Source organism: Microchirus variegatus (assembly GCF_963457635.1).
Source record: "Microchirus variegatus genome assembly, chromosome: 16".
NCBI lineage: Eukaryota > Metazoa > Chordata > Actinopteri > Pleuronectiformes > Soleidae > Microchirus > Microchirus variegatus.
The window spans coordinates 13465547-13493308 of NC_139817.1; the positions used below are offsets into that span (position 1 = coordinate 13465547).

Consider the following 27762-nt stretch of genomic DNA (forward strand, 5'->3'; position numbering starts at 1 on the left):
AGCGAACACTTTGTACAACATAGCAGCAGTTCCACAGCGGACAGCAACAAAGAAGATCTGCATGATGCATTTTAAAAATCCAATTTTAGTCGGACTAGTCGATACAACTGCATGTAGTGTTCACTCACCATCGTATTTGTTTGTTCTTTTCCGACAACAGTACTGCAGTTTATACGTCGTCTCCTTCTACTTCCGGGTCAAAAACTGGGGAGGATATTTTTTGCTGAATGCGTAGAACACCCAGTTCTCTAGCTTTATTGTGGCTGAAGAAATCACCCGTGCTTCAAAGTCTTTTTCTGAGGATGCGTTTTTGAAGCAGTGCATGCTGAAGGTGTGTGAGCAGATCTGCCCCGATCAGAAACAGACTTTTAAAACTTAGTTTGTCAAGAAACACCATCGCGGACCGGGTTACATCTATAATGCATCATATTTGTAACTTGAATATGTAATTAATACAGAAAATTATTTAGCAATATGTTACGGAGTAGTTACCTTTATTTTACATTATGTTTGGTTCCATTTAGTTCCATTTATTCAGATTCTAAAAAATCCATTTTCCATTTGTTTCACATTTGAACAGAACAGATCAAACAGACAGTGGATTTCTTCTATTTATTACACTTTTTAACACTGTTCTTTCACCATTTCAGTTTCACTAACTTTTACCTGGTTTGACAGAGGAAATGACACTGAGAACGGCGTTGAACATGACTAATACAACATCCTGACTTGCAGTACCGTAACCAGCTGAGGGGAAGTCATTATTATCAGCAATCTACATCTGATGATGTCGTTCTTTCATTGGCCTGATGTCACAACACTTAGCAAAGACATTATTCATCATACCCACGCTCTCTGCCCACCTCAGTGTAAACAGCTGGGTGACTCAGTGTCAGGACTTGGATCATGCAAGTACGTGAACCCTAAGCCAGGACAGGATCCAGAAGGCCCCTTTTTCTTACTTGTGTCGTCTGTGTGTTCCATTCTAGATGTTTGTAGCGTTCATTGCCATAGCAGTGTTGTGGTCTGGTCTGTGGATCACAAATGTTTACTGACCCGACACTACGCGATGCCTGCTTCATGTGTCAGTTTAATGGGCAGGAAATCACCAAAATGGCAATTAACCATATTCTTCCAAAACAGGAATAAATGTGTATTTCACTGCCACAAATAGATTTCAGGTTGAGACAAACAATGGTTTTCCTGTCATAATGTTTTTGAACTTCAAGCTGCAGTGTGGGTAACACTGTGTGTTCTAATCCTGACACTGCACACAGGAAGTGATTTGATTTGATGTCAAGACAGAAGAGGCAACGGCAACACTGTAAAGTAAAGACAATTGCACACAGGTTGAAGAACCCACAAAATGCTCCAAAAATACATGCAAACCCTTTTGTTTATGTTTATGACCAAACGTCTGATGAAAGGATGAAATAGTCCTTATACTCGTTTAACATTTACTTACTTTATTAGCACTCCAACATGTTGTGAGATCAGAGTTTATAAAAGGCTACGAATCTCAGCGCTCAGTTTATCGTTGTAAATGTTTGGCCGCTACCATTTTAGGAAGCCGATTGCACATTGCTGAGCAGTGTGTTGTTTGTATGATGCATTTAAAAGACTAAATCATTTTGTCCAAATCCCCGCTACGTTCTGTCTGCAGTAGAAAAAGAAAAAAAGAAATTGGTACACACAGTGAGATAACAAGAACACGCTGTACTTTATCTGCCAGCCGCGTGGTCTCGGTCAGCATGTAAAACCTGGCTGGGTTTGAATTTGAGACACACAACTGTGCAGCGACACATGCAGAAACAGGGCATACACAAATCACTCGAGGAGGCAGGAGGCAGGGTGAACAATGCTGGTGGGATGATGATGGGAGCACACACTCTGTCCTCACAGGAGGAACAGGGTCAAGGCAACAATCAGCGCTGGAGGTACAACGAAATCACAATCACAGTTCAAAGCTGTTCAGGCACGCGCTGTGAAATGAAACATCTAAATGGGTTAAACAACCTTTCTGTGCCCGACACTGAAGTTTCAGTCTTCACCTCACCAGCATATAATATCTGATATTTGACCTTGGTATTAATTAATTTCAATGGTGAATGCCAGCTTTCTATATTGTGAAAGAATACTTTAATCTATATTTTTTTTTGTCACAGATTCATTAGTCTTTATTTTGCAGCTTCTCTTTTAAATTAAATCTCTGAAATTTTGTTTAAGATTTTTTTTTGCTCTTTAATCAACTCACTCATGCCGTGTACATGCCGTACTCCGTTTTTAGCCCAAACAGAGTCATAAAGTATGTCAAGGGTACACCACAAGCTTTTCTCTTTTTTTTCTTTTTTTTCAATAAAATGTTCATAATAGCTACAATAAATTTGTATTGCTGGTTTCAGTACACATTCTTCCATTGAAGGTCTTGCCAAGCACTCTAGCAGTTAATGATTTATAACCAATTCTGTGTACAGTTTGCTCCTCTTTTACTTTATTTTCCGTTAAAAGGGATGATGACGATGATGACTACATAACAAATTGAAGTTGTGCTTTGCACTGCTGCTTCTCGTAAAATTCGGAGGGAGCATATTATGTTTTAATCAGGCAGGTCTCTCCGCAAATAACAGTAAAATTCAGATATCCCATGGCTGCGGTGTGTTGTTTACCTCCACTGTGAGGTGAAGCGTGACCTTTTACATGAGCGAGTGTGTGACCCACATAATCCTTGAGCTGGCGCAGTCGGAGTCTCGTTCTCCCCCCTCCCAAATATCATACATCTCACCCTGTCATGCTGCTCCCGTGGACAGAAAATAGTGCAATACATCGTGTCTGTATCACAACCACTTAACAATAATCATCATAATAATAATTTTAATCTCAAACTGACCGATGTAATGTAATTGTGGTGCTGACATCTACTGAGTCAACACTGACTCTGCAGCTGTAACAACAACCCCGTCTATCATTACTAAAAACAATGAAACTAATCATGTTAAGAAAAGTCAGCAAGAAGAATTTATGTTTTTCTTACCGATTGAGATGTTATATGATGTGTTTTTTTCCCGCACCTGGATTTCATAAATTGATTTCCAGAAATAACAAGAACATTAATCTGGTCAGTGTAACTGACCTATATTTTATTCTCACAAGTAGAGGCGTTCTGAGACTTTTCATGAGCTGTGCTTCAAAATCTTGTCAACTGTCATTAAAAGGAGACATATTATACCCTATTTCTCCAAGTTAACCTAGTTCCCTGGTGTCCTAATGAACATGTCTGTGACATGCTTTGGCACCATAGCAATTCAATCACCCTGCCAAAACAGCCCTGTTCAGAACACTCAGTTTTGAGTGCCTGTCTCTTTAAATGCAAATGAGACACAAGAAAAAACGTCAGCGTCACTGAGGCTCCGGCAGCTAACAGCAGTTAGCATTGGGAAAAGCCATCAATTGCTGACTCTAGCGAGCACATTGCCTTCATATATTAAATGTATCCAGTGGACATGTAAATCCTCTGAGGCTGGAAGTTTGTGTGGAACTCTGTGCTGCATTGTGGAGCCAAGAATAGAACCCTTCCGCTCTTCCGGATACTATTGCCCTTGCGCGTTTTTTCGGGACAAAGGGGAGCTCCGCGAGACAATAATTACAGGAATGTCTCATTGTGACGTAGCAATGAGAGCGGAAGTCAACATCGCATGTTTTATCTCCTGTAATAAGACTGAGACGGACCACAACAACAAGAGTGAGTCATCTTTTTTCACACTTTGCCTCCTCATAGGGCCTCAGAGTCTCAAATATAAGTATTAAAATGATTAAAAAGTTGATTTTGCATAGTATGTCTCCTTTAAGATTCTTGAAAATAATAGCACAATTTATGGAGGCAATGTACCACAAAGAAATAAATATTAATGTTTCTCCCTGCAGTAAAGTGGTATTCAGTGGTGCACTGATTCTCCTTATTGCTGCAGCCTTTAAAACTTGAAAGTGTCAAAAATGTTTTAATGCACAACACCAGTTTCAGGACAGGGTAACGCGTCAGCACCTCAGAGCAGTTCTCAGATGTGACGTCATATCAGCATTGTTCACGGACGTCCTGTGACACGGGAAGTACTTACACCGGAATCAGCCGTCGTCTACTTAGCTGTGCTGAGTCACGCAGACTCTCACACACAAACATGCGCGCACACACATGCACACATACAATCCTTTTGCTGCTCTCATTGTGTGCCAGTATCCTGTGTGAAGGTAACTGTTTATTTTCAGATATTATACAATTATTGTTACTTTGCTCCTTGTACTTAATGTAACAATTGACCCCTCTCTCTCTCTCTCTCTCTCCCACACAAACAGCCTAAACTAAGTGTTATCCATAACCAGTTATTGTCAGATCCTAACCTTGACCTCACCACAATTTGAATATAAGCCCTAAACCTTTCTCCCAAATGAGGTTGTACCTCCTTAGAATCAGTTTTTGGTCTCCATGATGACCTCTGGTCCTATCAAAGCTCGGTGTTTATGTTTGTGTGTCACAAACACAAGTGCAGTCGCTCAGCTGCAACTACAACTTAATTTTACCGGCCAAAAAAATCTCCCGTGTTTGTTGTTTGGTAACCTATTCAAATATTTCCTCTGACATGAATTGAAACGAACACATCAAAGAAAATGATGATATCAAGGCTGTTTTCTAATGGCTTCTATAAAACAAAGGGAGAAATGAGGTCAACTGTCAAAAGGGACCAAATCCACCCCTTAGATATATTTTTTTTATTTTTAAATGTTCCTGAATAAATGATGGAAACCCTCATCATAGATTCATGAAAACTTCACTCGACATCAGTTTCATATTTGCTTCAGATTGCCTGATAATCAGCGCAGCTCCCCCAGCATTTGTGTTTGTGATCTCTCTCCCAAGTTTATTTTGTTAAAACATCAGTTTTTTTGCCTTCATTACATATTTCTCTTCTTCCTCTGGCTCTTATAAAGGCCTCATTGTTCCTACAATAACCCCCTGAGACAGAGGCCATGCAGTATTCTGTTTTTGTCTCCTTTTTAATTTATTTACTTTCAACTCTCTGTGTCGACGCTTAAAAAAAGAGCCAAGTTTATCGTCAAACAAACAAGCTGTATTTGGTTATTTGCTTAGTTTACTGCAGCATGACATACAAAGGGAATGCTATTAAGTTTTAACATTAAGGAGAATTGCATTTTTGTAAGTATATTAAAGTTACACATGTGCAAGCACACAGAACCATGTGTTTTCTGACTCTGTCATCACGTGGCTTCGCTTCTGTGATGAAACACAGGTTCAGCAGATTCAGATTATGATTGACGACTCTCGTAACTTCATTTGACCCCAACAAGCTAATCCAGTGATGTTTTTTTATAGAACACACCATCTCTGACATATTGACCCTGGAGGCTGTTGAAATCAGACACTCTGGCTCTGTCGTTGGTTTGTTCCCGTGGGTTTTTCGTCCATCTGTGCTTCTTGTGCAACAGAACGTAATTCCTGCCGCACCATAAAAGGGTCATTTGTGCACAAATCAAGACATGTTGAAGATTTTTAACAGGGGGTTATTAAGAGTTTTTTTGGAGAGAATGCGGTCAGCGTCGGCACGTAGCGATGCCAGGCATGACCCAAGTGTTTTTCCCTATTTTAAGCAGAACACATTTGTAATTTTACTGTTAAATTGTTAAATTGCCATCTGAATGATCATATTGTTCTTAAATTGAGTAAACATACCCATAATTAATTAGGAGACTAAAAATAAACTCACAAAAGCCTGATTTGGGCACATAGTTATGCCACAAATAATTACCTGGAACTCTTAGCTTGTGACATCTGAATTCCGGAGTTATCTGGAGATATTTCTTTTGCTGGAAGAACAAAATCTGAAGAAAAAACAGAAAAGTGTTTTTGTTGTCATTACAGCAGATTGTTATATGAAACAATCTGCTGTGTTAGATTCTGCAGCTTGTTGTTAACATGTACCTCACTATCTGTTCAAAAACAGTGTGAGATAATGAACTGTGGCTGTGATTCTCGACAGCCATCCGACTGCCAAACTAAACCTACTGCTGCCTGTTCAATGTTATATTACTGCATGATTACACACTTTTACTGTTCTAAGTGAGGACAGAACATCACAGGGGGGTGGAAGGGAGGTGTTTCCTTAAGTGGAAAGATATTAAATCTTAGTAATAGATATGTTCTTCTATTTTTTTTTTTTTTTTTTTTACTAAACCAGAACTTATATAATGATTCTGGATTCTACAGTCTGTACCTTTTTAATTGTTTTGTGAAAGGTTGCGATAAATACAAATACATGAGCATTAACAAACAGATTTTGCTCCTCAATTAACTTAAATTAATTCATTTTCTGTAGCACTTTACATTAGGGAACACATATTCACCATTAACGAGGTGCTTACTAACATATAAGTCGCATACTAGCCCTTTATTAATAATCATTAAGCACCTATTAACACCTTATTCTACATAACCTTATTCTACCTCTATTACAACATGAATTGTCCTACATAAGGTGTTAATACATGCTTAATGACTACTAATAAAGGGCTTGTATTAGGATCTGAGGCAATTTTCAAATCACATTTGACCGTTTTAACCCCATAAATCTGTCTAGATGGATTTCCTGGTCTTGTGTGAATATATAACACTTGACTTGGAGTGGTAAGTTCACTCCCAAACAACAGGTATATCTACAGTACACTGTCTACTGTATGTACAGTAAAGTAAGCGAGTGTGATCATTTAGTATCTGCATTGTAATCCTGAAGCCTGTGTTTGGACACGACAGAGAAAGAGAGAGAGAAAGAATACAATGCCTGGAAACGGGGGGGTTCTAAAGGTAGCACCAATCTGCTGCTGCACCACTTAGACTGGGGGATTTTCTGAGTTCACATGACATTGTTCAGACAGCTTGTCAGTTTGTTTTCAAACAGAAGAAGAGAAGAAACTGAGCAGTGGAAAGGAAGGAAGTTAGCCCGAGGGAAGTTTTGATGAAGGAAAGCAGTCGGGAGTTGAACTGGTGAGAAGTTTAAACACACAAAGACCAAGATTAATTTCTTCACCTCTCAAGGTCTGAGGAGGATTTTAGGATCGGGGGTTGGCTGGGTCAAGACTCTTTTTAGGATGTGTTTGGAGCGTTGTTTCCACAGTGTGTCCGTAGAAGGTTGAGTTTGTCGGGAAAGTGAGACAGATAGGTTTGCCCTGCCCTATAATTACCCAATAATAATCCAACCTCTTACCCGTAAACTTAACCAGTTCCTCAACAATTAGGTTCTACCTCATTAGGGCCAGGTTTTTGCCCAGAAAAGGCAACACAAACACCTCATCCTACCTCGATACGCTATCGATATGCTCAAAGATATGTTCTCAGGTCAAAAGGTTTGCAGGTTTTCATTCATGTTTTGAAATTGTCAGACAAAAAAAGTTGCCCATGTGGTTAAGATTACTTTCACATGTGCTAAAAAGTGCAACAAAAAAAAACACAGGCACACGTGCAGCGCAGACGTAGTCCGGTTAAGCCTTTATCTCTGTATCTACGCGTCCCTCCTGTAACCACGAACAGCATTCATCTCCCGCCTGCGGGGGCTTTATCGCCATGTGGTCTTTGGCAAATTCCCCGTTTTTCTTTCTGCGTCCAGTGACGCACGTGAGCAGAGTCTTACATACACAGAAGTATGCACATGAGCTGAAAAACACATGCCAGGGTTATTTTTAGATGAGATCTGGACTTTTTTTTAATGCTCCGGTTGCCATTTGTAGACGGTCTGGACATGAGTGAGTGGTGTGTTTATGTCATGTGTGAGCATTAGATAGAAAAGAAAGGAGAATAATTCACAGAAATGTGTTAATAATCCTGTTTTTTTATGATTTTATTCTTGTAACACTCTCTCTATGCTCTTGTGAAAAATCCCAGTTGTAAAACACAGACAGGTATATTCTCCTGTGTGTGCGTGTGTTTCCATGTGGATCTTATGCAGCTGGAAAATAGCAGTCAAGTGTGAATGAGCATCCCCGTCCTTATGCAGACAGCTAACAGAACAAAGCCTGACCTGACAAACAGACGATTCCCCCCCGCTTCCTTTGTTCACCAATGGCTGCACAACACCATCCTGATACTGACTAATCCCCATCCCGGGAGCGACATGAGAGCAAATGTCCTCAGAGATATAAAATGTTGTCATGTTTTGTCAACTTTCTTTTCGTATGGAAAGTGTAGCTGATGGCTCTGTAGAGACTGGGACTTGTGATTAGATTCAGATTTTTTATTTTATTTCTTTGATGACTTCATCTATACTCGTGTAATTGCCCCGTGGCCCGTGTTGCTGTTTTCTCATGGATGAGCTGAAGAATATACACTACTGTTCAAAGGTTTGGGGTCACTGATACAATTTTGTTGTGTTTTCCATTAAAACTCACACTTTTATTCATCAAAAGAGTTGCAAAATGAATAGAAAATATAGTCAAGACATTGACAAGATTAGAAATAATGTTTTTTTTAATAATATTTTTTATTCAAAGTAATATATTTTTTGAACATATTCCATTAAAAATCAGACATTTGCAGCTAGAATAGTCGTTTATCACATTAACAATGTATAGAATGTATTTCTGATTCATTTAATGTTATATTCATTGAAAAAAAGTGTTTTTCCTTCAAATATAAGGACATTTCTAAGTGACCCAAAGCATTTGAATGGTAGTGTATGTTATATCATGTTTTGATCTTGGTGTTAGTATAAACTAAGTCAAGTGTGCTCATCACAGCTACAGTATCAGTGGTCTTACAGCTCTCAGTCATCACCGTCATCCATCCTCCACATGAAGGTCACAGTAGGTGCTGTGCCAATCTCAGCTGACAGGTCTCACCAGTCCATCGCAGGCTAGGGCCACATAGAGACAAACAACCATCCACTCTCTCACCTACAGTAAATTTAGAAGCATCCAATTTGCCTAACCCCCAAATCTGCATGTCTTTTGACTGAAAACCCACGCACACACAGAGAGCATGCAAACTCCATGGCCCTTGTTCAGACCGGGTCACAAACCACAAACAAAGAGTTGAAGCTACATTGCCATGTCCCTTGTTAGCTATGTACCACAAATAACACTGCAATAATCTGCTTATTGGAGGTTTCCCACAACAACTAAACTTTGGAACACACTACCCTTCGATATCAAGGAAGCCAGCTCACTAGATATTTTTAAAAGAAGACTTAAATCATATCTCTTTACTCTAGCCTTCAAATAGCTCCTTTTTGTTCCACCCTGTGTTAATAAGGGAACACTTATTCACCATAAACTAGGTGCTTACTAACATGCATATAAGTAGCATACTAGCTCTTTATTAGTAAATATTAAGCATGTTAACACCTTGTTAACACCTTATGTAGGAAAAACCTTAATTCATGTCATAATAGAGGTAGAATAAGGTGTTAAAATGTGCTTATTGATTACCAATAAAGGGCTAGTATGTTACTTATGGTGAATATATGTTCCTTAATCTAAAGTGTTACCTTTTATGGTTGTATTTGCATCTCTTTTCTTTTTAAATGTTCCAAATAAACCAAATATTTTCAAAAAATAATGCCAATAGGATGAATGAATGAATGAATGAATAGTTTTATTTCGGTTACAATATAAAATACATTATGTGCAATTAATCGGCAAATATTACCACAGACTTACAGTCAACATTTGCTCACAACAAAATTATAAAGAAACTCTGTAACTGAAAAAGGAATAGGCTGAAGCCGAGGCTTATTTTTGCCTATCCTGTACAATCCATAAAATAACCCAAAATATCAGAAATACAATGAAGAAGAAAAAAACAAACAAACAAAAATGTAAAAAACATGACAAAAATTTTCTCTAGATTCTTATTTTCTCTAGATATATATTTATCATTTCACATTTCAGTCATTTTACATTGTAGTCCTTTATTATTTTACCTTTCAATGTTTAACACACGCTCACTCTCTGACATAATACATTCCCTGGCCCTTTACCTTAACCTTTATCATCTCAAATATATGCTTAACTAACATTTACCACAATCCTAACCCTAAAACCAAGTCCTAACCCTCAAAAGCCCTAACAACCTTCAAAAATATCCTCACAAAAACAACACGTTGTCCTCACAGCCACACACACACACACACACACCTTTTAATTTGACAGGCCTTCATACTCGTCAAACAGCAGCTCTACACATACTTCTGCTGCTGTTCCGAGCTTGAGTTTATTTTTAGACGGCCTGCTACTTAACATAAACTCATTCACCTTTTCGCAGTCAACGTAGAAATCAGTTCAAGAAGCCTTGAATGTGTCGGTGCATGCATTAAACATTCTGACTCTCTGCATCTCAGCCCGAGGTTGGTGTTATCAGCAGACGATGGAAGCTCCACTGCTCAGGGAGACGTGAGGGGGGTTATTTTAATTATTTCTCTATCACCCACATGTCAGATATATTTCGGTATCATGATGGTATTTTATTAAGAATACACTAACACGCTGTACTTGCCCCCACATCAGTGGGTTTCAGTTCTACCAACTTAAAAAGCCTGAAGGGAATCGACAACGTTTTAACTACAACTTTGACAAAATGTCATGAGAGGAAGGTAAATTAAAAATCTGCTAGCCTTTTATTAGTAATCATTAAGCACGTATTAACACCTTATTCTACGTAACCTTATTCTACCTCTATTACAACATGAACTCATATTTTTCCTACATAAGGTGTTAATACGCATAGGTGGTTACGCAGTTGGATAACACATACGCAGTCGTAGAAGTATAATGTGGCTCCTAATGTGTAAGAATGATGTGTGACAGAACTAAAGACTACAGATAAACAACGTGAACGGCAGAACTGTAAAGTACCCTGAGTGCTCGCCAAGATTCAAAACAGCCCAATGTCATCAGTTACTGTTAAACAATTCACAGTCATGACAGAGAGCAGGCCTATATCTCATGTTTTATCTCATTGGCTGTTGTCAAGTTGAATATCATCATTGGGCGTGTACAAAAGAGAAGGTTAACACTCGCTGTCTTGTTGTCAGTGCATCCTAAACAGAATGCTTTTACTTCAAGTGACCATACATTGCGGGTTGTAGTGCTTGTGACAAACAATTACTCCCACACTTCAGATGATTCTGTGCAGGTTTTTATATCAGCAGCTTGTTTTCTTGGCACACTCGTATCTGTTGATGTTGTTGTAATCATGGGTGTCAGTTAAGTGGATGCGTTGACCAAGCCCGGGTGACATTTTATGTTTCTCCGAAAACCACTCATTCAAAAAGAATTCACGCCCTTCCCGAAGTCCTCAGCAACACACGCAGAGAAAGTCTGAAAGTGTTTTATCGAGGAAATCAAATCAGAACAGATTCCCTCCAATTCAACGCAAGATGCTTTCATGTTTTTCCAAAAAAAACACAATATTTTCATCTGTCTAATCCATTTTTTAACTGAATTCATGCTACTGTTCCTTTTCTTACTGAAGGAAGCAACAAACTCTGCAGCCACTTTTTAAAATCTCCCATAGACCAAAAGTTCCAATTAATGCAGTTTTTTGGTGTGTATCTGCGCCATTACCTCGTTTATGAAGTCCTAAAGTTTGGAAACAAACAGTTCAGCCACTGCTGAGAACGAACGCTGGGTTTTATTGTATTCTCGGGCTCTGCAAGTAGTCTGAAAAAGCCTGGAATCGTTACGTAAGGATCCCGTCTCCTGAACAGCTGACAGTCCGGGCACATACGGTTGCGTACATTGAACCGCAGAAGAATAACGTTCGTTGTTGAGGTGTTTCACTTCCGACAGTGTCTTCTGACTCTGGGTTCGACTCCGGGTCAAAGGCGTAAAAGGGACTGCGGTGGGGAGTCGTGACCAAGCCATTTTCAAACATTGTTAAAACAATGTTTTGATAATGAGTAGCAGTGCATCCACAGTTCCAGAGGGGGGAGCTGTGCTTCCGATAGCTGATGTGCTAATTACGTCACTTCCAGGTACCTGGCCAATCACAAGACAGTCACAAGACGGCTGACGAGAGCTTCAGTGAGGAGAGATTTCTATGGGCTCGTTTGCAGCAACTAGGAGGTTTTTGACCATAAAAACAAGTTAATGTATGTAAGTAGACCTCCATAACTCACGTATATGTGTGATAGGACCATTCTATGGGAGCTTTAAAAAAAAGGATGAGCATTTTTGTATCATGCATCACCGTCATAAAAAAATAAACATCCCCTTGAGTAAGTGAAGGCCGGCCAGAAAATGTCATCACTCCAGGGTTCAAACTGAGAAACCCATAAAACAATCTCCACCATGTGTTACCAGCTGTGGCCAGAGTATCCCGCTCAGGTTCAACTGTGGGTTCCTGTAAATACAATGGCTCATTATTTAGAGCCTCGTACACCCACCCACCAACCCCCACACACACATACACACATATACAATGGGCCCACTTCAGGCCACCAGATTAGTGAAGACTGACCCTTTCTCAATCCTGAGGCAACTTCCCTTCCTCTCTGAGCCAATCAAAAGTGTGGGTTGTCAGAAAGTGTAATGTGAAACCAGGGTCTAAGGCTCAAACCTTGGGCACAGTTGGAAGCCAACAGAAACAACAGTCACAGACTCTTCACACTCTGCCACTCTCTGCATAAACACTCACATTTCCACAAGAAACAGACACACACACACACCTCAGAGGAGGTTGGCTTGTAAGGACTCTTACTTTGGATTCTTCCCATGGATTAACCATTCTCATCCCCGGCTTTTGGAGTAGTTTGAGCCCAGTGTAAACCAGACACACCAAGGACTTAGTAGCTTATCAGCCAGTTAAAGCTAACCATGCTTCCTGCATGAGGCTACAAGGCCCTCTTTCTTTGTGGAAGGTGGATGATGCAGTGTGTGCTCTCGTTCCTCTCCCCTCAGCTGAGCTCCGGATCCCCCTGCAGCTGTGAGGTCGGCCCCGACGGCTCAAAGAAGAAGAAGTCCAAGAATCTGTAAGTACATAAATCTTACTTTCTTTTTTTTTCTTTCTTTCTTTTTTGATGTAGTGTGTTTTTCACATCGTCTTCTCATTAGTTCTGGACAACAGAGCCAAAAAGGTTATTAACCAGGACTGACACATCAAAGTTCTTACAGTTAAGGAAAGGAAAACATGTGTGCTGTGTGTGAGGAATGATAATGAACACAGAATTCTGTGTTTAGAGTGTTGTCGTCGCTAGGCTTTTTTTATTCAGCGTATTCTGTAAATGGGCTCTGTTTTCACACCCAGCCTTTATTTTGAAATAAAGGCTGGGTCTCATTACTTGTGTCCCAACTAATGGTCTGGACATAATGACTTCTATTACAGCAGCCCCACAGGGGGTCAATTAACATGGTGACCTATTCTGACAGTGGATGGAAGATGTTACAACATATTCACTTTAGGTTAGTGTGAACTGTCAGGTTTTTGTGTTGCCCCCTGATGCTAACACAGTCAAATTTACATGCTCAGGGTGGGGCGTTAAAGAGTTAAAGCTCGTCATTTTTCACTGCTCATAATCGACTTAATTAAGTGGCAAATGATGTGTGTGCTGCCGACGAGTGTGGCCCCATATGGGTCTCACATTCTCGGCAGCGTGAGAATGGAAGGTGTGTGTGTGTGTGTTGACGCCTCAGCGATTCATCAGCTGTTGAGTGATCTTCATTCACGCTGCTGTTCGTCAAGATGAATGCACATATCGCACCAAGAGGACAATAAAAGCACTGGCGGTGGCTGTTTTTTAGGGGCCTGAACGCTGGCCATGCTTTAGCTCAAGCTGCGTTTTAATGTTGTTTAGTTAACCAGCAGATTAAGTGATTAAGATTCCACAGCTTTTTTTTTTCTTTCTGCAGTATATTGCCTTGTTGTCAGCTGTTGCAAACAGTTTAGAAAAAAAGAGACTTCACACCATCCCCAAAGATGATTGATTTTAGGGGTTACATACATTACTGCTCAGAAGTGTGGCGTCACTGATACAAGTTTTCCATTAAAACTCACACTTTTATCAAAAGAGTTGCAAAATGAATAGAAAATATAGTCAAGACAAGATTAGAAAAAATTATTTTTGTTCACAAAAAATAATTTTGCCCTTCAAACTTTGCTTTCGTCAAAGAACCAGCAAAACTGTTTTTACGTAACATAATTGCACAAGGGTTTTCAAGGGTTTTCTAATCATCCAATAGCCTTCTAGCAAACACAATGTACCATTAGAACACTGGAGAGATGGTTGCTGGAAATGGGCCTCTATACACCTATGTACATATTCCATTAAAAACCAGACGTTTGCAGCTAGAATAGTCGTTTACCACATTAACAATGTATAGAGTGTATTTCTGATTCATTAAATGTTATATTCATTGAAAGAAAGTGCTTTTCCTTCAAAAATATGGACATTTCTCAGTGACCCCAAACTTTTGAACGGTAGTGTATGTTTCCTTCTTTTGATTTAATGTCGTCGAAATGTAGAGTTTTTTTGTCAATAGGCAGAAATAACAAATAACTTTTTCATTTCTCTTGCATTAAACAGGGTTTCCTGAGTTCATTAATTATTTGTCTGAGTTCATTATCCTTAATAATAACCCATGTTAATGGGTAACACTTTTACATTACAGTACAGTAACAATATGGAAGTAATATTATGGTACTACTGTGTTATTGCTATAGAAATCACCAAGTAACAGCTTGATAATTCCAGTAGAAAATGTGTGCAGGACGTCGGGGAGGATGAATTTCATCTGCAGCTGACAAAAGATAGGGGACGACACCCTGGACAGGTTTAATGTTACCTCTCCTTTACATTTACTATACTAATACCATGTTTTTTTTTTGCCATATATGACTAAAACACACACCTGGATGTTACCTTGGAAACAACACAACAATAACACAACACAGAGGTGGAAATAAGTCCATCATATTGGTTGCTTTCGAGTGCAATAGCAGTTACCTTGAATGAGTTGCGCATCTGCGCTGCGTAGCTGTCGCAGTGATGACAGCTGTATGGAAGAAAAGCTTTTGTCTCGCGTAGATAAAATAGATAAAATGAAGTCCTGTCATTGATGCGACCCTCCTCTGTCATCATTAGTCAATTTAAAACTCACTTACCTCTCAGCTCGGTGGAAACTCAGCACTTGTTTTTTTGCATTTTTCCATTAAATCATCGCCACCGCACGTCTGTCGTTTCCATCTCAAGCTTTTTCATCATGTAGTACACACTAATAAACATATATATGTATATATTTATGTGTATATATTTAGCCAGGTTTCATTATTCCCTGCAGTACATATACATGTACTCCATGTTATTAACTCAACACTGTATGTGTTTCTCTGTCTTAGAGGAACACAAATGCAATATGTCGCTGCAGTAGATTGAAATCTCTCTGCTATACAGCGGAGCATAAAGGAAATGAAATGATTTCCTCCAGATGTCAGAGACTGATCACCAAAGTACCAACGAGATCTTTATCTGTGGCATGTGGCTATTTATAGTTAAAGCAAAGGTAACTGACCTTTGATCGTGTGGTTTTTGGAGCACAGGCTCCCAAGAGCAGCAGATTATTTGAGAGGAGAATATAAACAACATAAAGTGTAGACTCAGCTCTCACATTTAAAATAATCAACAGAAAATGTGTTTTCTCTTCTTACATAACAGCCTTTAGAATAGACTGAATGTGAAATAGTTTTTTGGGTAGACACACATTCGTTTGGGCATGGAAATGCTAATTTCTTTTATGTTTTTTTGTCTCGCGCCTCTTTGTTCTCGTCTCACTATCTGCAAATGAGTGATTGTGCGAACATAAAGGCCCTCTTTCTTTCATCATAACTGTCACATTGATTTAATTAAAAAGGAATTAACATGAGAATATAATTGAACAAAACTCCACAGACAACATCAATAATAACCGCAGTGTAAGGAAAATGAAATACATGTGGAATCACATTAGATGTTTTCTTTCCACCGCTGTTCTCACACAAAGCACTTTTGCCTCAGCACAGTTAATCCATTGTTTCCTCCTCATTCAGGCAACATACAGCCGACAGCGAGGTCCTTCCTTCCTTCCTAAGCATTCTTTTTCTCTCTTCCACGTCTTTATCTCTTCCCATCTCTTTGCACATTTTGCGGCATGTGTCTTGTTTCTCCGCACAGCTGTTTTTCCTGGGATTGTGCACATTATCTTGGCCTCTCCCCCCTCCATTACCACCTTTTGTTTTTATCCTGTCCAGGTGTTCTTTTTCCCCAAGTACTGGCTCCACTCGTTTTTTTTTTCTCTCAAGTGGCAATAAAGTAATTAACCAAACCAGACACAGAGTAATAAGTGCAGAAATGTCAGATTTCAGATAGATAAATAGACGGTCAGGGCTTTTTTCGGTGTTTCAGTGTATCTTACAAATACACTGATACTTCCTGAAGCAGCAGTTCCCAGACCAATCCAATCCAACTTTATTTATAAAGCACTTTAAAAACAGCTGGAACAAAGTGCTGTACACCAGAGATAAATAAATAAAACAAATAAAAATAATGTAGAAAAAATAAAAACAACACAAATAAACAGGTCATACAATTAAACCAAAGAGTTAAAATTAGTATTAAGATGCGTTTTAAAAGTAAACAATAATCAATACATGTTGGTTTCCTTTCCAAGGAGCATCTAAAGCTCTTGTTTGTGATATTTATTAAGACGTGACCTCTTGGCCAGGTCCGCCTTGTAATTTAGATCTCGATCTCAAAGGGTCTTTTACCTGGTAAATAAAAGGAAATGAGTAACAACAACCTTTATTTACCAGGTAAAAGATCCAAGATCTCATTTACAAGGCTGACCTGGCCAAAGAGGTCAACAGCACAAGTACAAGAAACAGTGGTTTCTTGTACTTCTTTAACTGACAACTCGTTGACAGTTAAAGAGATGGGAACACAGTCACTATTTTAAGAACACAGTAACACTGATCAATGGATTGCCTTTGTGTAAATATTTGCAAGAGCGAAACAGAAGTCCAGATGATTTCTCTCACTGAAATCAAAGACATAGACTTGGATAAGGTGATGGCGCTCTGCAAAAAATAGTGTGACGAACTTGTTTTAGTGGAAACTTTGCACTTTACGTTGTTAAGATAACACTTGGCCAACGCCACAGAAAGGTCCAAAAATGCATGTTCACCATTTGTTTGCTGTGACTAGATATCAGAGCAATTTTCACCAAAACAGAGACATACTTTTAAAAGACAGCCAGAACTAAACTTTTATTCATTTTATAACAATAATCAAGGTAGTATTTTAATAGTAACACTTTAGGGATTAGGGAACACATATTCACCATTAACTAGGTGCTTACTAACATGCATATAAGTAGCATACTAGCCCTTTATTAGTAAAAATTAAGCACATATTAACACTTACTGTAAGAAAAATCTTAATTCATGTTGTAATAGAGTTAGTATAAGGTTATGTTGAATAAGGTTTTAATACTTACTTAATGATTACTAATAAAGAGCTAGTATGCTACTTATATATGTTAGTAAGCACCTAGTTAATGGTGAATATGTGTTTCTTAATCTAAAGTGTTACCAGACATGGTTGCCAGAACTAAACTTTTATTCATTTTATAACAATAAACAAGTATTTTAATTCACTGCTCTTCAGTTAACACAGATAGCAGATCATTACTGTCATCAACTGAGCTGCTTCATCCTCACACTCTGCCTTTCAACCCAGTGTGAGACTAAGATTTTTTATCTTTTTTATAGTTTTATTTATCTCTGATGTACAGCTGTTGTTGATTTTCAAGTGCTTTATAAATAATGTTGGATTGGATATAATAAAACTGTTGAATATACTGTATAATCAACTCAGCCATTAGCATTAAAAACAATTTGGGCCTCAGTGGAATGAATCTGCGAGGTGATTGGGTGAGTGCAGGGTCCGCCTTCCTCAGACCCCCCTGTACTATAAAAATGCTCCACCAGAGCCTCTCAGGGTTTAGAGGAATGCGACTGTTAAACAAACCTTCGGGCCTCCAGTTCTGGGACTTTTGACACAGGCTTGTGTCCATGCTGTCAACTCTCCACACGTGAACGTGCAACACTGGCTGCTGGCACCCATGTTTCACACTGTGGTTGATTTCTCAGAGAAGTACCTGGAAAGGTAAGAGCAAAAGGCGATCTGTGCTTATCTGTGCTTTGATTTCCATAACCGGGGATTAGAAACATCAGAGAGGAGGGGGAGGGAAAGCGTGGGCTGAGGCTTTTTAAGGTCCCTCAGGCGCAGATGCTGGTATCTGACCTCTACATGGATCTCATTTGATCGTCACAGTGAGGGAAAAAAAAGAATCCCCCATGAGGCTGAAGTGCTTCAACTATTTTAGACGAGGAAGTGTTCATTTCTAACTTGAGGCTGCCCCTTTATCTTATTATACATAGCCTGGATTTCAGGAATAGGATTGCCCATGTGGGTTTTAGTAGTGAGGAAGGTGAGTGTGAGCTCTTTGAATCTGATGGCGTTATATTTATGGACAAAATTTAGGACAATTCCCTTTTTCTTTTGTCTTCTAGGAATATGACGGTCTTTCTTTTCCTCATTTATGTTGTGTTTCGTGGAGCCAGTGCATCTCTGGAAAGTTTTCGTCCGTGAAAACAGAAACACTCACAATTTGTTCCCATAGCCTTAATAGTGTTAATGCTATTTTTAAGTCTTGCAGACGCACTGGCACGACGCTGGGCCCTCTACACTCACAGACACACACTCACACACAGTGTTATTTGTGCCTTGTGTTCTGTGTTGACCTCACTGGCAAACAGCCTCCTCTAATTAGAAAGTGGCAGCAGGGAATGAAAACATGCTTCATCGTCTCTGCTCTCACCATCTGTATTTCAATTCCTCCACAGTCCTTTATGCCAAACCCCGGATTTCACAGATTCTGTTTGATACAATGCCTCGTGTATCAAATAGAGAAAAGACTCATCATTGCATCCTGTTAGAAAGACTGTGACTTGCATTCATAGGCCTGCTTTACTTGAAAGCTGCATTCAGTGGTTTGCTTCCACGTTATTTAAAACCACTAATTGGTAACACTTTATAACACGTCCACACTATTAGCATTAGCTAAGCATTAACAAATATTGAATTCATCATTTATAACATATTAATACTCATTAGTATGTAGTTTATAAACACAGCTATAAAAGTTTTACTCATACCATCAGCTTAGGAACAGTGTCCAAACAGCTGCTGTACTCTAGCAGCCAATCAGCATCCACCTCCAACAAATCAGCTCTTTGATCGACTTACAAGGGACTGTGTTTATAAAGTATATACTAATGAGTATTGATGTGTTATAAATGATGAATTCAATATTTATTAATGCTTAACTACTTGTTATAAAGTGTTACCCTTTTTGTTATGCTCCATGTCCCTCAAGTTAATTTAATTCACAACAACTTTTATGAAAAAAAAGGACATCATTTTGTCAATAGAGATGCTTATGTGTGTTACATTGTCATCTGCGGTGTGTGTCTGTCTGCAGCACCCCCCCCCCACCCCCCCATGTGCTCCCAGAGCCTTTCCCTGAGAGTGCGGCCTACTTTCCTTGAACACCAGGAATATCCGGCAGCGTGGTATAAATGCGTCAAATATGAGCCAAGCAATGAGGGAATAATGAGAAAAGAAACCTGCAGTTAATTGCAGCGCTAAAGACCTTTCACTCCTTCCTTTTCCAGACACATGAACATGCTGTATATAGTTCTGCGTGTTTGAGAAGTCTCTGCAGAGCAGTCTCCTCACAGATTATGTTCAAGAATAGTTGCCTCATTGTACTGTATGTGTGATAGATCAAGAGAAGTGTGATGCTTTTGTTAATGACATTAGTGCTGGGGAGCTTTTAGCAGCCGGAGCGTCACAGTGAAACTTTAAATAGAGAGAGGTTGTCAAAGTGAAACTGTGAGAGGAACCATTAGCACATAAAGAGCAGAGGTGCAAAGAACAGTAACGGTGTGGTATCGTTGTAAAGTGGTGCTCGTCATCTAAAAATAAGCACACGCATGAGACTATTTTCCATCTGCTGTCTATATAGAATATATATGTGTGTGTGTGCTTTTTAAAAATGTTATGATGATGAAATGAAAGGCCTTTGTAGTGAAGAGTGTTTTCATCTTCGTGCCAGCCGTGTGTCACTCACATTTTTTACTTCAGTGTAAAGTTGGAGTTAAGGGTTTAGATAGTTTTCCCTTGTCATGCTAATAAGCTTCCCCGCCCCCCCTTTTGTTTAGGTGATTAGCTGAAGTTAGGCAGCCTGGTGATCACAGGCATTGTTGATGGAGTGGAGAATTCATTTACCCACAGTTTCATCTGCATTAAGTTGAATTTAAGTCACAATTAAGTAAGAAAACCACTCGCGTATCACCACACATACAGCACAGATGTAGTATTAGATTTTCTACAGCAATGTTTACTTCTACTGTTGGTGTTTGCAGTGTCCACTGACTCCCACATGGTGGCAGGATAGAAACATTGTTTTTTTCCCCTCTTTTAAGTGTCTGTTGTTATGACATCATGCCCACATGGGCTCAGCTTGTGTAAAAAAAACCCAGAATAAATAAAAAATAAAGTGTGCTTTTGTTAGGCCCAAGAAATATTTCCCATGTTATTTTCCTTCCCCACATGCATGGGCGAGACAGACGCGCTCCTTTAGCACAGTTCACGACTTTAATTGCCTCGAATTGAGCGCGACCTAGAAATGAAAGAATCTAATAAATCCTGCTCTGATGTTACGAGTTTATTTAAGAGCAAAATTGTGTTTTATGTGGGCGATAATGTCGCCCGCGATCGCGGCTGTGTGAGCTATTCTCAGGGATTCTTGCATGAAATGATCGTGTTCCAAAAACTGTTCCAGCTTCAGTCAATGTGTGACGTATGTCTCTGTCAGATGAAGTGATGAAGTGTTCCTTTGACACTGTGTCAGTGTTTTCTACTTTTAAGTGGTTTTTGGAAGGAGTTCTTTGTTGTTTTCCATATTTTGGCTTTTTTTGACAGTTTTCTCAACGTATACATGTTTTTTAGGGAACTACAATGAAAAAAGTTGGTCAATTTGTAACCCTCATATTAAGTCAGCAAGTTTGGAGACAAACATGTGGGGGAAAAGCAACAGGTGGGCAATATGAGCTTAAAATAACACAATATTCCACCATGATATCACAATAAAGATATTCAATCAATGATATTTCACCAAATTTGAAAGTAAAAGTACTTTATTTGATCTGAAACGATTTATACACCGTTCAAAAGTTTGGGGTCACTTAGAAATGTCCATATTTTTGAAGGAAAAGCGCTTTTTTCAATGAATACATCATTACATTAATCATAAATACACTCTATACATTAGAAGGCTATTGGATGATTAGAAAACCCTTGAAAACCCTTGAAATTATGTTAGCACAGATGAAAACACTATATTTTCTATTCATTTTGCTCTTTACTCATTACTCTTTTGATAAATAAAAGAGTGAGTTTTAATGGAAAACAAAAACTCTGACTCCAAACTTTTGTACGGTTGTGTATATGATGAAATTGTCTTACTTGAATGAATCTAATTCATTTGGCTATATCATTTTCCCTTGTCAGTGTAGTAAGGGATAGTCATCACTCCCTAAATCTACCAAATCCCCTGCAGAAAAGCACCAGCTCACTTCCCCTAACTCAAACACGCCCAAATCAAACCACCAACAAAGTCACACTCATCCACGTCGTGAAGGAGCGATTATTCAGCTCCTGTTTCCAACAACAGCTCATGCTGTCGTGTTGTATCATGTGTACGGACAAGTTTCTACCTTTCCTTTTATTTGGCCTTTGGAAAAACACACATTTACTCACCGGGATTTTCTGTTTAGTTGGGCAGCCACTGTGTGTGTGTGTGTTTTTGAGCGACCACATCACATTTACACACCACCTCTCTCACTCTTTCCTTCATGCACTTACTGGTTTCATCTTGGGAGTTTCCCCCTCTAACACCTGTGACTGGCATGAAAGCAGCAGTGAAGTGGACGTGAGTTGGCACAGGTGCAGGGGTGAGGCGGGGGGGCTGCGGGGGTGAGGTCTCTTTGAAACGTTCACGTTGATGTGGGTCTGCTTTCATCATCATGTTTTCATGTCCAACATTTAAGCACAGTCACAGCTCTGCGGTTGTGTCTCCTCTTCATGATCGTGTTAGAAGGTGTCTATAACTGGAGGCCTCAGGGATTTTTTTTTTTTTTTAAATCTTGGGTGTGCAGGCTCTGCTGAAGGGGGGGGGGGGCTATGGTTATCAACCACTGCATTGGATTATTAGCAGGCCAGTCAATCCACAGTGGAAATCAAAAGCGAAAAGGAAACTCAGGAAATGGGTGTTGAGCGAGGTCACGTCCCAGTGAAGACGGCACGTGCTCCAGGTCAAGAAAAGCCAGGACAGGCACCATGGGATTATGGGAATGCGCTGTTTGCGCTCACTTGGGGGGGGTTCTGAGGTTTTGTGTGTGTGTGTGTGTGTGATGGTGTTAGAAAGGTGAAGCAGGTGAGGTGAGCGGTCAGGATCATTTTTGAATGTCGGGAGCGGTGCGGCAGAGGAGCGAGGAGGAGGTCACTCTGCCCTGTTGCCTCGGCCCTGGGTCAGCTCCCTCTCAGCATCCCCTCTAGGCACATGGTGAATGGCGTGATGAAACAGAGGAGTGTGCACTGAGTCCCTCTCTCTCCTCCTTCTCTGCCACATTCACTCAGTCCCCGCCGAGGAACCTGCCAGGGACACATCTACAGGAAAGATTGTTAGCGGGGTTTTTTTAGATTGACAGCAGAGACATTGACACACAAAGCGTGGACAAAAAAGGGGAGCGTGATATCACCCTTTTTCTGTTTCTCCGCAGCAGCGTTTCTCGGGCTGAAGACTAAAATGTACACAACACAGAATTCCTTTCTATCTTTTCTGGCATTTGTGCAGTTTGATTTCATATGGATTGGATTTACAGTGCTGAAGAGCCTTGGATTGCTTCAGTTGTGGACTTTGGACAATACTTATTTCCCCTTCTCTCTCTCTTGTCATCCCTCATTCTGCATTACACCTCCCACCCCATTACCCTCCTCACCTCTAATCACTAAACCCTCTCTCACTCTTCCTCCTCTTTCCCACTCCCCCTTTTCTTTCTCTTCTCTCCTCTTTCTTTCTTTCACCCAGGGCCAAAGACATGAAGAATCGACTGGCTTTCCTGCGGAGGAGGAATGAATCCCCAGGAAGCAACCCAGCCAGCAAGCTAGACAAGACTATGAAGTCAGTCAAGTAAGTGGCCACTTCCTGACGGCGTGTGCTCGTGGGTGGGTGTGACACTGCTTTACGGGTCTCGACACAACCTGGTGCGGCGAGGACAGACGTGTAGGCAGTCGGAAAGATGGGAGTGTGCCTATATCATAGTGTCTGACTTAGTTAGTGATGGAAATGAAGTGGAAGACGTGTACGTAAAGGAGGACGGAAGAATTGTTTTAATTGAAATAGCTTGGTAACAACAATGTAATAGTGCTGTAATAAGGAAAGGTTACAGCGCGGTAATGAGGGCGGCAAAAATGCAGGCATGTATACATCAGTGTTTACCAAACTTTTACTATGTGGGTTCACTTTTGACATTGACCCAATTCTCAACATAAACTGTGGGGAGAGCATAACATTTCTGATTATTTTACTAACGCATATTTGTTTTTAATTGAGTGTGTTGTTTATTTAACCTTAAATAAAAGGCTAGAAAGACCCAAAAAAACACTGACCCAGTCTCTGATACACATTACACTGAAGCAGAAACAGGTAAATAAGCATTTTACAGCCCCTCTGGCTGGCTGTGTCACATCAAGTCTCACATGTGTATTGCAGTGAGTGTAAGATGACCATTGTATGGAGCCATGCTTTTTTTTATCAGGCCAGGGTAAGAATGAGAGGCAGCAGGGGGCAGACAGACTCTGATGTGGGGGGGAGGGAGGAGGTCTCAGCCCAACAACACATCCCCATTGGCCCAGCTCACGCCCCTCCCTTCCTGCCTACAAAGCTGCCTTCAGAGGGAATATAAAGTCCTACCCCCACCAGCACAGTGTAGCAGACAGACTCATGGCTCGCACAACAAGAACACGAGTCTGAAACCATAGTGAGGGAAGAACAGCAGCAGTGCACACAGACTAGAGAAGAAGGAGGAGGAATCAGTGGAGAGGAAATTTACCCGCCTCCACGTTTCCACTCACCTACCCCAGCATAGACAAAGCTCTGCGGATGGGTCATACTATGAGAAACCTGGCTGAGATGGGCTTGTTAAAGAATCGCTCTGCTTTCATCTGCAGGCCCACCCCAGAGGAAGCGCTGAAGTGGGGGGACTCACTGGACAAGCTGCTGGCTCACAAATGTAAGTTTGCTTGTTTTCCTCTTTAACTTCTTCACTTACATTGTTGTCTTCTTCTGAAACTGTGAAATCATTTGATGCAAACACGTGCTGCATGTTTGTTGTGGTTGTGAAGGTCGATCATCAGATATTGTATGCACATACTGATCTATGTGGAGTTCATGTGCTGCATAGAATAACAACAGGGGGGAAAAAAAAAACTTGCAAATGTGCTGCTATTTTTGTCCACAATCCATCTTCCACTGTTGAGTCCCACTCTGTCATAGCTGATAAGGAGCCAGCGCTCCATCTGCTCCTCATCTGGCTTCTCCTGACCTCTCTATTCTCCAATCGTCTCTCTCTCTCTCTCTCTCCACCTCTTACCTCACTCCTGCTTACCAGAGTGAGGTAAGAGATGACCGCTTCCATTGGCATGGCTTTATCATCATACAGCGAGTGATTCATGGGAACGGAAAGGTGTAGACAAGGAGCAGTGGGCAGACGTGGGCTTCCTGCCTTTCTCTGTGCTGCATGCCTTCTTCCTCAAATCATTAACTTGGACCGAAACTAAAAGCGTCACAACTTCCAGAATGTGTCTGTTTTCCCTTCTTTTCCACTGAAACAGTCGCACCTTTGTTCATTCAGGGGTAGATTTGTTGCTGAATAATGACAAATGATCTGCGTGAAGCACTTGAATAGGAACTGTGGTGTTCATGGTTTTTTTCTGTCTCACTTTATTCCAACCACATGACTCAAAAAGGCCGTCACGGAGCTATTTTCGTCACTCAAACTCCCAAGGAGAGAGCTTTAGCTGTGAGGTTGCCATGACACTCGAGTCAACGCTCATCTTGTTTATTCTCCTCCTTTTCTGCTTTCTGTCTCAGATGGTTTGGCAGCGTTCAGAGCTTTCCTGCGCACGGAGTTCAGCGAGGAGAATCTGGAATTCTGGCTAGCATGCGAGGAATATAAGAAGATCAAGTCGCAGTCCAAGATGGCCTCAAAAGCCAAGAAGGTCTTTGCAGAATACATCGCTATCCAGTCTTGTAAAGAGGTGAGTGAGCGTGAATGCAACTTAGCGGGGGGAAAATGGCTTCAAAACAACCTGGAGTTTGTCTCACGTGTTCCATTTGCCTCTCACGCAGGTCAATCTGGATTCGTACACCAGAGACCACACCAAGGACAACCTGCAGAATGTGACACGCTCCTGCTTCGACCTCGCACAGAGGCGGATATACGGCCTGATGGAGAAGGACTCATATCCCCGATTCCTCCGCTCAGAACTCTACTTGGACTTAATCAACCAAAAAAAGCCCAGCTCCACTTCGACGTCATCCTCGTCATAAGAGACGAGGAAGAGGAAAGAAGGACGAGAAAGAAAGAGAGGAGATACGGGGCAGACTTGAAAACACATAACGTGGGTGTGAGGGGTCTTAGTTTGCCTTTTTAATACATTTCTATTTTGTTTTTGTCTTTTTTGTATGCGTCGTCCACTGTTATTTTATTGTTTGTTTTTTTGTTGTCTATGGTGTGACACGACGTGGCTAAAGCTATGGCACTGCAAAGGAATGTAGTTTACACACTTAACCAGGTGGATGAGATGAGTGGATGGACTGACGAATGGATGAATGCTTGTGACCATAAAAATGACAGAAGGCTTGGAGCAGGAGCTGTGGACGCTCGTGTCCATTTCTGTTGCTTTTTTTTGTAAAATTTCCGCGTCTCTTAGTTTTGTTGTTTTTTGACGAGCTGTACTGGAGAAAGGGAGGGGTTAATCAAAACAAGAGCAGACACACAGACAGTCAGGTACTGTTATGTCAAAAATGTTTTCCTTTATTTTCTTTTGAAAACTTCCACTTAAACCCCCCCCCCCCCTCCTTTTCCTGCTGCCATGTCCTATGTGAAGCCACTTCTAAAGCTGTTGGTACGACGACACACAAGTCTTTTCTGCATTTTCCTCCAAACTCTGCTGTGATGGAGAGAAGAAAAACAAAAAGAGCATCCTCAGTCATCTCTGTTCAAACTCTACACCCTCTCAAAGCTTCTATAAACACCTCGTCGTCTTCAGATACTGTGAGCGTTCAGCAGAGGACATGAAGCAGACGGAGCTGTGAAGAAACACAGACGTGTGTGTGTGTGTGTGTGTGTGTGTGTGTGTGTCACGTGCACATTAAAAAGACATTCAAAGCCAGAGATGGAGGTGGGGAAAAACAAAGACGACGACGACTTGATCCATGTCTCCAAAGACTGTTTACAACAAGGACTGAAAATCTCGAGAAGGGGAAAAAGAAAAAGATTCCACGTCGTAGCTCATTCTGGACTAACGAGGACGTTTTCTCAGGACATTGCTATGACAAAGTCTCCACTTCTGGTTTTATCTTCTCAGCTGTTACTGTGTGTGTGTTTTTTCTACAATGTAAAAGTTTCCCATGCACCTGCACTCCGTAGTTCTCCAGAGCAATACACGAGAGGTCGCTCTGTGTTGTACAAAGGCTTTGCCTATTTATTTAGATGAACTTGCTGGATACTTCAACAGATACCCTCACCTCCTCCTCCTCCTCCAAAGCACTCAGCTAAACACTCTCACTTTCCTCTTAACCACCAAAACAGGTCCAATGCTGTCCTGAACTTTAAGTGCAATATTTTTATTTTTTATTTTATTTTATTATTATTTTTCATTTATTTCCAATTTTTACGAGTCGTCGGCAGGGGCGGAAAAGATGAACAGCTTATGCTCTGTATTAACTTTATTTGTTAAGGAAAAAATAAATCAATACTTAGAGGTTTAAGGTTAACTTTCAAGAACCATAAGTAGGTAAAAATGAATTTTAAGCAAGTGATTCCAATTGTGTGTTAACCCTCCTCAGCAGCGGGCAGCTGGGGCATGTCGTTGGTTGTAAATATAATTCTTTAAGAAAACTATGTGATAACACATTTAAAAAAAATAAAACAAAAAAAAAACAAAAATACTGATCTGAGGTCTCTGCTGGCGATGAACGCGGGGGCCCAGCTGTGTATCTATGTAAATATGAGAGACTCAAAACTATAAGATGACATGTATTGTTTTAAAAAATAAAAAGTCAAATAAAACATAGAGGTGAGCGAGAGCAGGTACAATCTGTTCTTTCCCCCCTGGTCATACACTGCTTGTAAGGAGTTTTTCTGAAATGCATTTTTATCATTTTCACTGTTTACAATGCAAAATGCATCTCCTATGTTAACAAGTGAGAACAATAGAGTACATTTGGTGTCATTGCTAATGAGAAATAAACCAACCAACTGATGAAGTAACACGTGTTGTCTCTGGATTTCTTCTCACAACAATGATAATAATGTACAGTATT

At 40.3% G+C, this 27762-nt stretch overlaps 1 protein-coding gene across 2 annotated transcripts in view; it reads left to right on the forward strand.

The window, feature by feature from the left end:
- rgs3a (regulator of G protein signaling 3a) overlaps positions 1-27559 on the forward strand; it is a 96446-nt gene extending 68887 nt beyond the window's left edge. For both annotated transcript variants that reach the window (XM_083903176.1, XM_083903177.1), the window contains exons 12-16: positions 12955-13025; positions 23242-23343; positions 24384-24445; positions 25306-25472; positions 25564-27559. In XM_083903176.1, the coding sequence (XP_083759302.1) occupies positions 12955-13025; positions 23242-23343; positions 24384-24445; positions 25306-25472; positions 25564-25764 (603 nt within the window). In that variant the 3' untranslated portion in view covers positions 25765-27559. The remainder of the gene's footprint in view (positions 1-12954; positions 13026-23241; positions 23344-24383; positions 24446-25305; positions 25473-25563) is intronic.
- Positions 27560-27762: the final 203 nt, after the last annotated feature.